Source organism: Balaenoptera borealis, assembly GCF_965194805.1.
Source record: "Balaenoptera borealis genome assembly, contig: HAP1_SCAFFOLD_375, whole genome shotgun sequence".
NCBI lineage: Eukaryota > Metazoa > Chordata > Mammalia > Artiodactyla > Balaenopteridae > Balaenoptera > Balaenoptera borealis.
The window spans coordinates 527,789-544,441 of NW_028123818.1; the positions used below are offsets into that span (position 1 = coordinate 527,789).

The window sequence follows — 16,653 nt, forward strand, 5'->3', positions numbered from 1 at the left end:
TTCTCCTCATTTAGAAAACGAGGATGATAACAGTCTCTCGGGATCATTGAGAAGTACACGTGAAATGTGCGTCTAGTACCCAGCACAGTGCCTGGTGCCCTCTGCTGTACTCTACTCACGTTCTTTAATGTCAGCACCTCCCTAACAACCCCAGGGGACTTCATGTCTGGGGAAATGAAAAGTGACTTCTCTTCATAAAAAGGTTGGGGACCTTCAGATGGAATCAACCTTGGAGGCTATTTACATGACATTTATTTTTTGCATTAACGCCAAACTTTCTGACTGGGAGTTCAGTACAAATAACTCACCAAGAATGTATACAGTTGAGGGGAAGTAGACTTACACTAACAGTACTAAATGTTCACTGAACATGCCACTGAAAATAACTAAAGCACAATGAAAATAGTAATGCAATTTGTTCTTGAAGTTCATTCATTTACGTATTATTATCTTTTTCTCTCGACAATGTCTTTTGGAATTTCTAGGCTACAGCTCACTTTTTTTTTTTTCTTTTTTTACAGCTCACTTTTTTAAGCTCAACGTAAAAGGAGAATAAAAGCAGGGGAGGCGGGGAATGGGGAGCTACTGCTAATGGGTATCAGGTTTCTTTTAGAGGTGATGAAAATCTACTGGAATTATATAGTGGCGATAGGTGCACAACGTTGTGAATATACTAAAAACCACTGAATTGTATGTTTTAAAAGGGTAAATTTTATGGTATGTGAGTTATGTCTCAATTTTTAAAAATAAATGGAAGCTGAATAATTTCAATTGTGTGACATGTAAAATAGGACCAATATAAAACATGGGTGTGAATACTGAAATAATGTGCAATAACATAATCGTAAAGAATTCTATCAACTTCTAGATATCTGAAAATGAACTAGTGTCTTTGGGGATACATTGAAAATTATTTACAATAAAAATTCTGCTTTCAGTTATAGATTTTACAAATCTGTGTTGAACACCATGAATCCAAATATCTGCAGGATAAATGTCTAAAAGCTCAAGCAGTCTCAGAATTCCCAATGATAAGTCTCCTGTTTTCACTTCCTTGGAATTAAGACCCCAGAATCCTCCCAGAACCCCACCCCCAAACTTCCTGTCATCTTCCTCTATCTTCTAATCTTAGATCATTTTATACCCCAAAAGTGAAATATGCCCAAAGTTGTACATCAGCTTGCTGTTTTTCTGGTTTTTTAGGGGCCTGAGGAAGAGGTTGGGGCAAATGAGCCCCTCAAACAAAGCCAAATAACCATCTGTTTTTATTATTCTCTGTGAACTGATGGCCAGTTTTGGAGAGATGCTATCCCCCCCTTTCCCTCTATCTTTGTTGTAGACACAAAGAGTGGGGCATTGCTTCCCCTCCCCCAACCCTTGCCCATCCTCCAACTTTGTTTGTCTAATTAATCAAACAACAGCTTTAATGTCTTCTAGGCTGCCTGGAGCAGGGACGTGACTATAGCTTCATCAGTAATAGTAACACTTAAAATAATGTATCGATAGAATTGGGTGGCTACCAGAAATTAGGGTTCAGAGAGGCAAAGCTAGTGGAGAGAATGGTTTGGGGGAATCATCAATCTGGCTTTGAGAATGATAATCCCTGCTATAGAATTTCCCAGAGCTGAAGTGAAATATTCTCCCAGTTACCAGCTTTCCTGGTCTGATTTGCCTAGTCACCAAGCCAGATTTCCCCCCTCTATTGATATTGTGAAGAAGATAGAGTGCTTTAGATAAAGAATACAGCTTTATGGTCATTGCAAAACAGTATATCCTTATTATAAATGAAAACATTAGCAGTCAAGGTGGTACATCAGTTTTGTAAGAATTTTGTTGGCACAAGTTTATTGCTGAAAACCTGGGTATCCTGAGAAAATTCAGTCTCTGGACCTCAAGCCTGAGGACCAAACCCTAGACTTAATGATTTGTTGATCCACTGCCCTATGAGAGATCCAACCTGAACACATATCCCTCAAAACATCCTCGTTACCTAACAGTGATATTTAAAGCTTGATAAGACAACTGGTTGGTTTGTTCAATTTAATTAACTGGCCATTTTGGATAATTTAATCAAACTAATCGTAGTAGAAAAAAAATTACCCACTTAGGTTCAGTGGCTGGGACTGCAAAATTCACTGATAAAAGACAGATTAAGTAGAAAAAAAAACAGTTTATGAACATACACATTCTGCATTTGGGTGGGAGAACTCAGTCATGAGTAACTCAAAGGGGTGGTCAGAACTTGGGCTTATATAGCATCTTAATAAAAGAACAATTAAATTGTAGAGAACTGACAAGACAAACGAAAGGGGGTTTACATTTTTAGTGGCAAACTGTGGGAAGGTAAGATGCTATGGAAAAAACCCAAAGGAACTTTTTGGCCAACCCAATACAGTTGACCCTTGAACAACATGGGTTTGAAAGGCAAGCGTCCAGTTATACGCAGATTTTTTTCAATAAATTCTTCCTACAGTATACCATCCCCTGTTGGTTGAATCTGCCGACTTGCAACTGCGGGTATGGAGGACCCATTGTAAAGTTACACATGGATTTCCAATTCCCCGGGGGTTGATGCCCCAAAACCCCTGACTTGTTCAAGGGTCAACTGTATATGGGGGAAATTAATGGAAGATAAAGATTATTTAGTAAGACTTGTTATGTAGATTCTTCTTGGTGTCCATCTCTGGGCCGACAGAGTCTAAAGTTTTCTCCTATTCATTAAGAATTCTGTCCTTCTTGGTAAAGGAAAGGGAGACACGTTTACAAATTTATGTCCTGCTTTTAGGCAAATAGGGGGAAGGCAGAGAGCTTTTCTTGTATCTGCTTCTTCTCAATCTTCTTTAGCTCAAAATAATCCTTATGCCAAAGTGGCATACTTTGGAGTGGCATATTGTGATACCCTACATAATCAATTTAGTCAGATAAATAGGAGAAAATGTCATATCAGTTAGCTGATATTTTGAATATGAGTCAAAAATATAGACTATTTTTAATTGTTTATTTTTCCAACAGTTGGGTTACATATATTGAGATGCTATTTGGTAGAACTAGGGTGCCTTTTGTGAGATCCTGCTCTGAACATGATGCTCAGGCCTGCAAATGCCTTTGGGGTAAAGGGAAATTGGAACTCTTCCTTCTCCTTACGTTTTTGGGACCAGATTCAGCTGGAAGGAACTGGTCTCAGGAATGTACTGAGTCAGACATCCATTCATTTCACTGCATGGATTCCACTTGTTAACTGATTTAATAGTCCTCTCACTCACTCTTTATGTGATGCCTAGGCAGTCAGTTAATTTGATACAAACAATCACTCATATTGGCCATTTTACTGAATTTTTAGGCTGGTTTTAGGCTGTGCAATCTAATTGTTATTTCTGATTAGAAGTCCTTATTGTTTTTTCCCACTTGTTTTCAACCTGACATTCTTGTTCTCATTATATTGGAAACTAAAGACAGGCACAAAAATAATCTGCAAGGACATATCAACAAGGCAATCCTCTTAACTCTCCTCCTTTCAGGGGCCCCCAGGTTTGGAAAAGTCCAGTGGCAATTCAAGTAAGGCTTCCCTATGGTAACTGAATTGAAAAAAGATTAGTGTTAAGTATATATGTGGGTAATGGGGGCGGGGGTGGTACGTGTGTGTGTGTGTGTGTGTGTGTGTGTGTGTGTGGGTGTTGAAGTTGGGAAAAGTGGAAATGCTACTGTTCTGGACAGGAACTCAGAGAGGTGACTGAAAAACAAACTAAAAAGGAAGGCCGATATACATTTAATCATTTCATGATCTGCACCTCTAATCCTCACCTTTATAACCAGGGCATGTATATCCAGACTTTTGCATTTAATAGTTTATTTTCTCCTTCAAAACCTCATCTGGGGACTTCCAGTGGTTAAGACTCCGAGCTTCCAATGCAGGGGGTGAGGGTTCAGGGAACTAAGATCCCACATGCCGGGCAGTGCAGCCAAAAAAAAAAAAAAAAAAAGTGTGAGTCGGGGTAAGAGGGACAAATAAGATTTTTTCCTGAGATTTTTAGCAGAGGAGAAATTCCTCTCAAGAGCATCTTTTTTTTTTTTAAAACTTAGCGTTAAGTAATCTCACAATAAATAAAAGGTATTCACTAGAAAAAAATTAATTCAATGTGATTTACCATTGTTTAATTCTGCTAGCCAAGCTGCACTTGTCCTGAAGAGCTGCATAATTTATTCAAATGACCTGGGGCTTTTAAAGTCAATCTTCCAGCAGAAAAATTACCCTCTGCCCCCAGGAGAGTGAATTTTTTGTGTTGTACTGCTTCCCATGACTGACATTTATTTGACTCTCAAGTGTATTTACATTGTTGGCTCAACTTGGAGTTCTTTACTGAATCAATAATATGCTATATTTCTCACTTCAAGTGGTGTCAATATTATTATTCCTTTGCTTTTCCTTTTTTCTTTTTTTGCTTTTTTTTTTCCTTATTTCCCTTCAGTTACATAGTTTTTGTTTGACCGGTGAAAATTTTTACTCCTAAGATTATAAAGAAACAGAGTAAATGTCCTCTTAATCTTCTGGGAAATGTGTGCCTCTTTAAACTTTATTTACGTCAGAACTTACTGTAATGAAGGACAAAATCTCTAGACAAGGTCCCCTGCTCGTCGGGGGTGTTCAAGGCTAGGTCTCCCAGAGGCGAGCCTGCAGTTTGTTCTCAAAAGTTTATAGCTCACCTCCTGGCTATTTCTTTAAAAGGGGCATGAGAGGGGGCTAGAAATAGAGCAGGGTGGGAATCTGACCCATCGTGACCACTCAGGAGGCTCTGGCCTGGAAAATTCCCCTTTACGTGGTAAAAACAAACATTCAAAATAGAGGGAGAAACCAGGCTTAAACAAAGAGTGAAACCAGTTCCCATTTCAACTCTCCTGCCGATAACCATATGTGCCCGCTCATTTGTTTCCCAAACATCAGTTTTCCATCATTTGGACAGAGTCTCAACCTGAATCTGTCCAGAGCATAGGAAGCAAATATTTTGAGATTTCATAAAATGCTGTGTCTGTATATTAGGAGCATTTGCTTCATGTTCAGTCTACCGAAAGAAACAGTAAAATGGTATTGTGCAAACCTTTGAATCCTACTATATTTTTCAGGCAATGGTGACCTCTTCTTGCTGGTCCCATCTGCCTGTGCACTACAGGATTGACTTCAAGATGAACGGAGAAACAGACAAATGTCAAAAGCCATCTGTTTTGTATCATGTCATTTGTAATTTTGTCTTCCGTCACCCACCCTCCCTTCTTCGTTGCGCTCCTTCTGCCAGACCGTTACTTAGGTCCCCAGCTACTTCCTCAGAGCCTGCCTGCCCTCGTCCTCCACCTGCAGCCCGCAGCCTGCAGCCCGGGTAGGTGTACTCTTACTGCTCTCAGAAAAATATGATCAGGAGAAATAACTGGAATCCTTTATACCCATGTAAGTGTCCTGGGTTCTCTGGTTTTCTGTCCTCACTGTAGTAAACTAGTCACACATTTCACCTACCTGTGGTGTCCATTTTGGGAATAAAATGAAGAAAAATATTTTCTCCCACATAACAATCTTCAAACTCTTTCTCCCTTCTTTAATGCTCTGTAACAGCTTATGAATGGTCAGCAGGGACTTTTTGTAAATGTTGCATGTTTTCTCTTTGCTAGGACAAAGGGTGAGATTAAAGGACCAGCTAATGCTCCCTCCTGTAGTGTGGAGGTTAAGAGCGTCAGCTCTGACTTTTAGAGTGCCTTAGTTTGAATTCAAATGTTCTTATTTAATAGCTATGTGACTTCAGAAAAGTTATTTAAACTCTGTGAGCCCTAGTTTCCTGATTTTTAAAATGGAAGTAATATTAATAGCCTATAATAGCATCATCTATCATGTACTAGGCACGGTTTTAAGCACTTTATATATATAAGCTCACTTAATTTTTATAACTCCATGATGCAGGTAATTAACATCACCCCCATTTCTCAGATGAGAAAACTAAGACATGAAGAAGGAAAGTAACTTGGCCACGGTCATGGAATTAGCAAGTGGTATAGCTGAGCTTGTGAACCAGGCAGTTGGAACCCAGAGGCCATGTCCATACCAGTGTGCTATATTGCCTCTCCATTAAAGTATAGAGTAAAAAGCACTTGGCACAGTATTGGGCACATGGCGTTTATTGTCAGCTGGTATTATCACTTCTTATGTACTTAACTTTCTTCTTTTTGTCACTCCTGCTTCTACTAGAGTTATTGTGTAAGGCTAATCACCCCCACTCCCACAAAAAGAAAAACAATTGTGATCTAGGCTGCAGTAGCTGCCTAATCCTTCTCACCCTGTGTGCTTTGTATTTAAACTGCAAATATGACAGAGACCCATGAAAGGAGATGCTACATGTTAATACTTCTTTTAGAAGACATGAGAATTATATCCCTACTATCACCACCTCTCCAGCAACAAGCCAACAAAAATTGCTTAAAGCAAGGGAGAAATTTTAGACTTCAAGTAAAGTTGCTGCTGTTCTTTAATAAGCAGGGGTAAATTTTTCAAAAAGTAATGAAGGTTGCGAAAGATGCTGATGGACAAAGACTCTACTACTAGAATAAATTCCCTAGTCTCCACTCCTTAACTCATTTTAGAATGCCAGTATCAGGGTAAAAGAAAGAGAAAATTCTGCAAATAATTATATTCTTCTTTTAAAGTAAGCCACTGACTTCAAAATTCTCTAACACATTTGTGGAAACTTCATTTTTTTGTTTGAGATTTATTTGAATGAGCTGTTATGATTGGAGACAGTGAGAATTTCAGATTAATGTTTTGCAGCCAAAAAAAAAAAAAAAAAAAAAAAACTCTGGAAAGCTGGCAAGTGTTCATAAGTCAGCCCTAGAATTATGTAGGTTGAAGGCTCCCAGTGGACAGACCGAACATATAAGAAGGAAACCAGAGATCTGGTGCTATTACGTCCCCGAGTCTAAGGGAACGAATAAGCACAGAATTAAAAGCATTCTTCAGCCTGAATTTTTAAGGTAGGTCTGCACAATTTATATATACTCTGTTTGGAAAGTAGAACATACATTAAATGAAAATATTTTTTATGGATGAACTTTTCCTTTTTCCTGTATTTTAACACTATTTTGCAAAACTCCTAAATTATTTAACTGCTGTTTCTCTTACAGGGGTGCACTTAGGAACTAGGCAAGCTGATTTATGATAACTAAGCTTTAAACTCCAACAACCAGTAAGTCTTCAAGTGGGTTTATTTTAGATTCTTTCATGTTAATTTGTTAGGTCAAGATTATGAAAGAATAAGCTTTAGACAAAAATTGTAAGTTTGCTGTTTATTAGGAGATTCTTTGCTGATTACATTTTCACTGAGTAGTTTATTTATCTGTGTTTTGAAACTATCTAAAGCAATAGTTGTTCCTTTACTGTGTTTATCTTCAGCTAATTTTCTTTTGTTTTAAAATAAAGTTGCTACTAAAACTAACAGTATCACAAAAACCTGAATATTGATCAAAACATTTGAGAGCCAAGTAGCACTGTTACTACTTAGTTGTGTTAAACTAGAATAGCAAAGGAAAAAATGATACAATTATATCATGATTAATCATTGATATTCAATTCTTATTTCATTGAGCAATATAACTTTTTCTATTTGACCTTAAATCAGATTTGGCTATTTTTTTCTTTTTCTTTTCCTAATTGAAAAAGAAAATAGATTTTCTTTTAAATGGATTAAACTTAAGTATCTATATGTAAAAGTAATAGTCTCTATTAAAATGTGATGGGGGCTTTTAAAAATATGCACATATCCCATAACTACCTCGTAATTATATTATTATTGTGAAAAAAATCGAAAAGTAGAACTAAAGGAATTATTTTTAATCAGTAAAAACCAACCATAATCCCCCATCCCAATATGTTCCTTTTTGCATATTCTCTTTCAATCTTTTGTACACTTACTTATTTTTTCCATAGTTTATGTTACTTATATTTTCCATTGCTGGAATGATTTGTATATAATTAGTTACTTGAATAAGGCATTTCTCTACGCAATAGCAGGCAGCAGTGTGGTTTCTAGAAAGTATATAGAGTGAGATATGTGCTTAAGTGTTTTTGAAATGCTAACTTGTCTTATTTCTTAGTTCCTTCTTGTTTCACGCGTTTCCTATTCTGGCTAACCTTTTGAAATATTAATTTTCTTTAAACCTTTTCACAACATAATAGAAAAGATGGGCAAAATGTAGTTTTGTTCAGAATTTTCAGTCTTGATGCTAGAATGTCTTTTAACTTCTTGGTATTATTGAGAAAACTCTCTTTTCTTCTTCAAGAAGTAAAATCCATTCTTATTTCATAAGGCATGCTTCCGTTTCCCAACATTGTCTATAACCATCCACCATTTTTTGCTTTCAACAAACTTTTAAAATGCTAATGACTTGATGATGTCCTAAATTCTGTATGTGCTCTGAGAGGTTTTTGTTGGTTTTTTTTGTTGTTTTTTTTTCCCCAGAAGGTGTAAGAATTAGGAGCTGCTGACATTTCAATCAATATGAAGGACAACTTCACCCTTGCCACCATAAGCAGAAACATTACCAGCAGTCTTCACGTCGGACTTGTGAACATTTCTGGCAATGAGTCTACCTTTAACTGCTCACATAAGCCATCAGATAAGCATTTAGATGCAATTCCTATTCTCTACTACATTATTTTTGTGGTTGGATTTCTTGTCAATACTATAGTGGTTACACTGTTTTGTTGTCAAAAGGGTCCTAAAAAGGTTTCCAGCATTTACATCTTCAACCTGGCTGTGGCTGACTTACTGCTTTTGGCTACTCTTCCTCTCTGGGCAACCTATTATTCTTACAGATATGACTGGCTCTTTGGACCTGTAATGTGCAAAGTTTTTGGTTCTTTCTTGACCCTGAACATGTTTGCAAGCATTTTTTTTATCACCTGCATGAGTGTTGATAGGTACCAATCTGTCATCTACCCCTTTCTGTCTCAAAGAAGAAATCCCTGGCAAGCATCTTATATAGTTCCACTTGTTTGGTGTATGGCCTGTCTGTCCTCATTGCCAACATTTTACTTCCGAGATGTCAGAACAATTGAATATTTAGGAGTGAATGCTTGCATCATGGCTTTCCCACCTGAGAAATATGCCCAATGGTCAGCTGGGATTGCCTTAATGAAAAATATCCTTGGTTTTATTATCCCTTTAATATTCATAGCAACATGCTATTTTGGAATCAGAAAACACCTACTGAAGACCAACAGCTATGGGAAGAACAGAATAACTCGTGACCAAGTTCTGAAGATGGCAGCTGCTGTTGTTCTGGCGTTCATCATCTGTTGGCTTCCCTTCCATGTTCTGACCTTCCTGGATGCTCTGGCCTGGATGGGTGTCATTAATAGCTGTGAAGTTATAGCAGTCATTGACCTGGCACTTCCTTTTGCCATCCTCCTGGGATTCACCAACAGCTGCATTAATCCCTTTTTGTATTGTTTTGTTGGAAACCGGTTCCAACAGAAGCTCCGCCGTGTGTTTAGGGTTCCAATTACTTGGCTCCAAGGCAAGAGAGAGAGTGTGTCATGCCGAAAAAGCAGTTCCCTTAGAGAAATGGAGACCTTTGTGTCTTAAACATGAGAGTGGAATGCATGTTATCAACATGGTTACTTGGTTTGAGATCTCCCTGAATTATCTTTTAATGGCTTTAGGAAAATAACAAGTTTTTCTCCTTGATGTAATCTTCTCTCACTCTTCTAGAACAGGAAACCAAATGTAACTCTAAGTTTTATCCTCCAGTGACTTTCAAGAATTGCCCAGCTTTTTTTTTTTCTGGTCTATCTGTACAAGACTGTCACTGGGGAAATGTATCCATAACCAAGAAGTAACTGGGGATTTATCTCAAATTATAATTAATAGGAAGTTATGAATGATGATTTGGGGTTTCAGATTTCTCCTTGAGATATGCTGGAGTTTTTATTGGTTCTTAGATCCATTTTCATCAAGCTTTCCTCTTGAACCAAGGCCGGTCTTTTAACTCATTACATTATTTACAAGACATTACACTAAAAGAAATGAGCACTTCTAGGTGCAGTATACTACAATAGATTGGTACCAGTTATTCAGGCTCTAGGCATTTGCCTTCTACTTTATATTATAAATAATAATCCTTTTATATTTCGCTTGAGCATAAGTCTGTATTTAAGATATAGCTACTTATTGAGTAGGGTTAGGAATATAGATTAGATCACATGTACTCCTACATTTTAGCTTTTATTTACAGTTATAGGAAGTAAAATGTATAATAACATAGATTTGCAATAAACAAATATTTGACTGTTCACTAAAGTCTGAATAAACACGTTTTAAACTTTCTATCCATTTTCTATCTAACTACTGTTTGAAGGTTTCTATGTTCTCTGATAATTTTTTGAAAATAACTAAACAGTGTTTAGTGTATAAAATGTAAAGGTCATGTTTTACATCCTTGACCTTTGGGATGTGGTGCTTTGATATATAGGAAGTTGACTTGAGTTTTATTATTGATGCTTTGGTTCTGGGTTGCTTCCCAAAATATCTGGGTGGCTTATTTAACTCTTTACTTTGTAATAAACCCTTAATGGGCATAGGAAAAGATTATGTCAAAATGGAATTTTGACACCCAAGGAGGACAAAGAGATCCAGCAAATGACACATTTGGTGTCACACAACAAACCTACCTGTCAGGGCAATGCAATGTGGCTTTGAAAATATAGACCATGGGGTAGACTTAACCTATACCTATGGATACTGCTTGTTCCAGAATTTATAGAATTCTGTGGAACTCTTCTATACCAATCACTGGTCCATAGATCTCCTTTCAACACTATTAGAACTCCTAAGTTTGAGGAGTGCCTGAAACTGAGTGAGGTACCTAGAGTTAACTTAGAGTATGAATCCTAATTTTAGAAGTTAGAGATTTCATTCTGCACCAGCCCCATATTATATCAGGTTATCTAGGACCTTCCTAGACCAATACTGACCTCTGAGGTAGAAATAAAGTTACAGAAGCTTGGTGTCTTTGCCAGATTCCAGGGCTATAGATCCAAAAATACTCTGGCTCCACTTTCTGGGAAAGTCCTAATTTCATGTAATCTATTATTATCAATAAAAACAAATAGCTAAATGTATAAGCAAACATGACTTCATATTTTAAATAATTTTGTAAAACATCTCATATAAATAAAATCTTTAATTGGAAGATCATGTGTGCTTTACTTTTTTATTGTAACTACCTCCACTTATGGATTCTTACCTTCTCTTGTATCCTTATCTTCCTTACAGTCCCCACTGATATTTCTTAGTTTCAGCCCCCATCATTCCTTATCTGGCTTCTTGCTATACTCTTCTAGTCTCCCGCTCTTGAGTCTTCAGCCATAAAGCCTTATTAATTATAAAAGGAAAATCCAGATTTCTTGTTACAGTCTACAAGACCACCGGAAATCTGATTCTTCCCTGCCTCGCTGGCTTTTTTTCTCTTTGCCATCTCTCTCTTGCATTCTATGTTCAAGCATCACAAAAGGACTTAAACTGCTTTTTTTCAAGCCTAATGCTCGCTCACGCTTGTCTGCTTTGGCTCACACAACTCTCTCTTCCTGAACACCCCTCCAATCACCCCGCCCTCAGGGTCTCTCATTCAATTGACGAACACCTACTCAGCTTCCAACATTAGCTCATGTCGGTTCCTCTACCAGGATAACAATGATTATACTAATTATAATACAAACCTCCCTCCCCTGGGAGTTCCCTTAATGAAAAGAATTATTTCTCTAGTTCTTGGGATTTTAAGCCTGGCCTCCACTTCCTTAGGTGCCCAGTATTGAGCCCTAAGTAATTCTCTGAGGCTTGGACTCCAGTGCTCTTTCCTGGGACTAAGAAGAAATGTCATTTAAGAAGATGGTACACAAACATGTGAACTCTGATTGCAGGGGTATACAAAGGTATAAATGTCCTCTTTTTTCTTTGAAAATGTAAACTTCAGGTAAGTTTCTCAGATAGCAAATGAAACTGTATTCTTCTCATTTTGTTTGTATCATTTCCAGGTATTACCTAATCCCCTTTCCTTTCCATGGCTCCACCTTTATTCACCTCACCCACATAACGCCCAAGAACCGCATAATAATAATAGCTATGATTCTGTGAGCACTATATGATATATACTACTATAAGTATTTTATTATCCCATTTTATTCCCACAACGACTCAATTATTCTCATTTTACATATAAGGAAACTGAGGCACAAATGAGTCCCTATTCATCTTTAAGTTTGCCTCTGACCAATGATCTGGGTAATCCTAATAGAGGTATTTAGTAGTTTAAATGAATCTTAGGCTACCAAGCAGATATTTCAGAGACAGTCTTGCTCAGTCCTTCAACTTTCCCCCCAAACCACACTGCTTGTATGTCCCTGACCACGGCAATACTAGAGCACTGGACAGGTGGTATATTTGCACGTATGGAGAAAAAGAGAGGAGGCAAATTGATGAGGCTTTCTTCCTGGTTCTCCAATGCCCTTTTCTTGTGCTCCATGCTCTACAGAACTACATGAAGTAACCACTACCCCCTGCTCCCGCTGCTGCCCCCTCTACCCCCATACACAAAGCAAGACTGACACCTCAAACATTTCTTTTGAGGAACAAAAATGTTGACACAAATGCCAGCTCTGTGAAATAAGATTATACAGGATTACCAGAGAAATTCATCTCTCACAATTTGCAAAACATATATATTTTTATTATGGAAAGCCAAGTATTAATTATTGTTACATTTTATATCCCTAAATTAGATCTGCTAAATAAAATGTTTTGGAAAAATCCCTTTTTTTTTTCTGATCTTTTGAGGTCTGTAGCAAAATGAGAGGACAATCTGAAGGAAAGCACATTCTATTTTGACTTTTCTTCTTTTTTTTTTATCCACAGGGATCTGAGAGTGGGAAACTGTTTGCTGGCCTCACATATCAACAAAAGAAAGATCCAAACTTGACAAGCTGAATTAACCAGGTGACTGAAGCAAGAATGGATTGAGATAATAAGGAAAATGTAGCACTTAATTATTTTGTTAACTCCTAGATGAATTACATCAACAATGATGATTCACATAAAGTAACAGAAATCCATATGCTATCACAAAAAATAATCACTTTCCCTGCAAAAAACCAGTGGCCTACAGATGAGTTGAATAGCCTTCTAAACATTGACTCTCACTTACACAAACATACCTACAAAGGGTTAACATCCTCAGAATGAGAATTCTTTCTTTTTGAAATTCTTTCTTCTAGGAAGAGAGCATTCTTTTTAAAATTAAAAATAATTTATATGTATTTCTTATTAAGAATCAACACTTTCTCGTTGAAAAATTTAACTGTATGGATAAAAATTAGCCACAGACATAATGACTGTTAGTTGCATGAGGTAAAATTATAAATATACATATAGACATAGATAGGTAGATAGACAGATACTGTGTATACTGTGTGAATATATATATGGATACTGTATATATATGTATATTATATATATATATATATATAAAATCTCTTTCTTTATCCATATCCATATTTCTTTCTCTTTTCATCTATTATCTAATGGATATATCCTTCATCATCCTGTGGTACATTTTTCTTAATATTTAAAATATTTTGATCCCAAACTCCCAACTGGTTTACTGGAAAATATTGTTTCTTCCCTTGTTGGGTCTTCCTTTCCTATGATAAGTCCCAAATCTTCAGGGCTTTAAACAATCCAAGAGATCAAACCCGGTTACTATTGCCTAGTGGGAGAAAATATTGGAAAATCTGATAAGACTTCTCGCCCACTTTCTGCAGCTGTTTCTACTACATTATATATCAGTTGGTCCACATAAGAACAGATGGTTCAGACTGTTCCAGACTGACTGGTACCAGTTCAGACTGGTACAGACTCCTGTACACATTAAGGAGTTTCCAAGTGATCTACACAAGCCATCTGATAGAGTGTAAGAGAAAGAAAAAGGAAGCTTCTTCTTCCAGTGTTACACTCACCTATATACGATGCATGCCACAGTAGACAATGTCTCAAACACATCTTTATTTGTTTTGGCATCTTCATGGAGCCAGGAGGGATCAACAGAAATCCAGCAGGAGGAACATGCCATACCAGCATAGGGGAGCAAAACTTGCCACCTCAAAATGTCTCTTTGGCATGCAGATGATTATTTTGAGCTGAGAACAATCAAGGCCCAAAAAACTCAGAAAGAAACTTTGACCTTCCCCCTAAATGCCTAAAGAATGTAGATATAGGACCTGTTCCAGAAGGGAGATATTACCATAGATAACTATAATATGAACTAGGTGTGTAGACAGGGAGGAACCTAGCAAAGTCTGTTTGTTACAATTCCTCTCTGTCTCCCACTGTCTCTGCCTGGCCCAGCATACATTTATTTACCAAACATTTGCTTTTCCATCTCCATATAAATTGCCTTCCTTCCCTTTGAAGTCCCAAACCCCTATTCCCAACATCCCCTTTTGTCTTTAGCTGAAGATGATACTTAAGGCGACGGCTTCAGCTATTTTGGCAAGTTACTCAGTTTTCCTGGGTCTCTCTCATATATACATGTTATTAAACTTTTGTTTGATTTTCTCATGTTAACCTACTCATGTCAATTTAATTCTTAGACCAGCCAGAAGAACCTAGAAGAGTAGAGAAAAATTTATTCCTCCCTGACACCAGGAACCAATCCTCTCCTTTCTTTCTTTTTTTTTTTTTTTTTTAAACTTTAGGTTTATTTATTTATTTATTTATTTATGGCTGTGTTGGGTCTTCGTTTCTGTGCGAGGGCTTTCTCTAGTTGCGGCAAGTGGGGGCCACTCTTCATCGCGGTGCGCGGGCCTCTCATTATCGCGGCCTCTCTTGTTGCGGAGCACAGGCTCCAGACGCGCAGGCTCAGTAATTGTGGCTCACGGGCCCAGTCGCTCCGCGGCATGTGGGATCTTCCCAGACCAGGGCTCGAACCCGTGTCCCCTGCATTGGCAGGCAGATTCTCAACCACTGCGCCACCAGGGAAGCCCCCTCTCCTTTCTTAAATGAAGCTCTCATATGCAGCTGAAGTCACAGTTCAAACTTCTTCTCAATAAAAATGAGTACCCCTGGTTGGCAGAGGGGGTGGGTAGTAAAACTGATGTTGCTTCTTGAACGATCACATTAGTAAGCGACACCTCAGGGCATAAGATATACTGCAATAACTTTGAACTTCTTAGAAAAAGGGTCTAGTACTTGATTCCCTTCCTCTCAGAAGGCCCCTTTGCCAATTGCCTCTTCCCAAAAAATTCCCGAGGTCAATATACCAATATGTATGGGATACAGTTGACACAGTTCCAGTTGCCTGGAACCACCAGACCATTGCCAAGCCCTCAAATTTCCAGTTGTAGCCTTTTCTCTGAAAAATGGATCCCTACTTGCTCTACACTCATTACCACTGAAGCGATCATTCCTATAACAACAACAACAACAAATCCACTGTAGTGTTTCTTGATGTCTTAACAACTTGAAATATTTGTGGATAATAATTTGAAATGGTCTCATTGAGTATGCTATTATCTATTGTTATAAACTGAATTGTGTCTCCCAAAATTCACATGCTGAAGCCCCAACCCTGAATGTGATTATATTTGGAGTAGAGCTTTTAGGAAGTCATTAAGGTTAAATGAAGTCATAAGGATAGAGTTCTAATCTGATAGGACTGATGACCTTTTAAGAAGAGGAAGATCTGATGTTGCCGGACAAAGTGGGGAAAGCAAAAAATGAGCTCAGAGATTTGAATTCCCAGTTCAAGGGAAAATCAAATGCAGTATCTCTTCCTGCAGTTGGTTAAATTACAATGCAAATTGAACTCCCAGTCTCACATGGTCTGTGGTTTAACATGAGGGCATTGATTGCGAAAGAATGACATCCTGTAAATTGGAATGGGGATGTGTGGGAAGACCCTGATGAAGCTGAGGACACTGAGCCCCTAAATTCTGACAAGTATTCTTTGCCAGTGGAAGAAGCCTCTCCACCCTCAGTGGTAGCAGCCTCTTTACCCCCATTTGAGGGGATTAATCCAGCATTACCTGAGGAAACCGTAATGGCTTCTCCTGAGGTAGTTGCCATGCAAAAGAATTCTGAGTCTCCTCAGGACCCACTCCATCACCAATCGTTGCTTCTAGTTCTGTAACTAGATTCAAGTTCCAGCAGGACTCTAAAGGTGAGACACAAACTGTGACCCATGGGGAGGTGCACTCTACTCCAAAAGAACTACTTGAGTTTTCTATCTTATGCAGACAGATGTCTAGAGAAAATGGGTAGGAATGGATATCAAAGGTGTGGGATAATGGTGGAAGGAATATAAAGTTGGATCAGCCCAAATTTATTGATACATGCTCACTAATCAAAGATTCTGCATTTAATGTTACAGGTTGGAGAGTTAGAAAAGGCTCTGACAGTTTGGTTGGTTGGCTAAAACATGGACCAAAAGGCAGACCAAAGTGAGCAAGTTAGAAATGCTGGACCTACCTTGGTCTAATGTAGAGGAAGGAATTCAAAGTTTTAGAGAAATAGGAATTTTAAAGTGGATTTGTCATTTTAGATCTACTCACCCACCCTGGGAGGGTCCAGA

The 16,653-nt window shown here is 37.9% G+C and overlaps 2 protein-coding genes across 6 annotated transcripts in view; one reads left to right on the forward strand and one right to left on the reverse strand.

Moving 5' to 3' along the window:
- LOC309621385 (uncharacterized protein) overlaps positions 1–16,653 on the reverse strand; it is a 255,120-nt gene that overhangs the window by 93,025 nt on the left and 145,442 nt on the right. The window lies entirely within an intron of this gene.
- AGTR2 (angiotensin II receptor type 2) lies at positions 555–14,744 on the forward strand. Of its 4 annotated transcripts, XM_082408894.1 has the most exons (3): positions 555–5,369; positions 7,156–7,217; positions 8,490–14,744. In XM_082408894.1, exon 3 carries the CDS (start codon positions 8,529–8,531, stop codon positions 9,615–9,617), a length of 1,089 nt encoding a protein of 362 aa, XP_082265020.1. In that variant the 5' UTR covers positions 555–5,369; positions 7,156–7,217; positions 8,490–8,528; the 3' UTR covers positions 9,618–14,744. The 4 variants fall into 4 exon arrangements, with proteins under 4 accessions (XP_082265020.1, XP_082265017.1, XP_082265018.1 ...); XM_082408891.1 differs by having other exon boundaries at positions 555–7,217; XM_082408892.1 differs by having other exon boundaries at positions 555–7,005; positions 7,156–14,744.

Excerpts from the sequence above, each read along its gene's own strand:
- AGTR2 (XM_082408891.1), top strand. The coding sequence starts at position 8,529 with ATGAAGGACAACTTCACCCTTGCCACCATAAGCAGAAACATTACCAGC.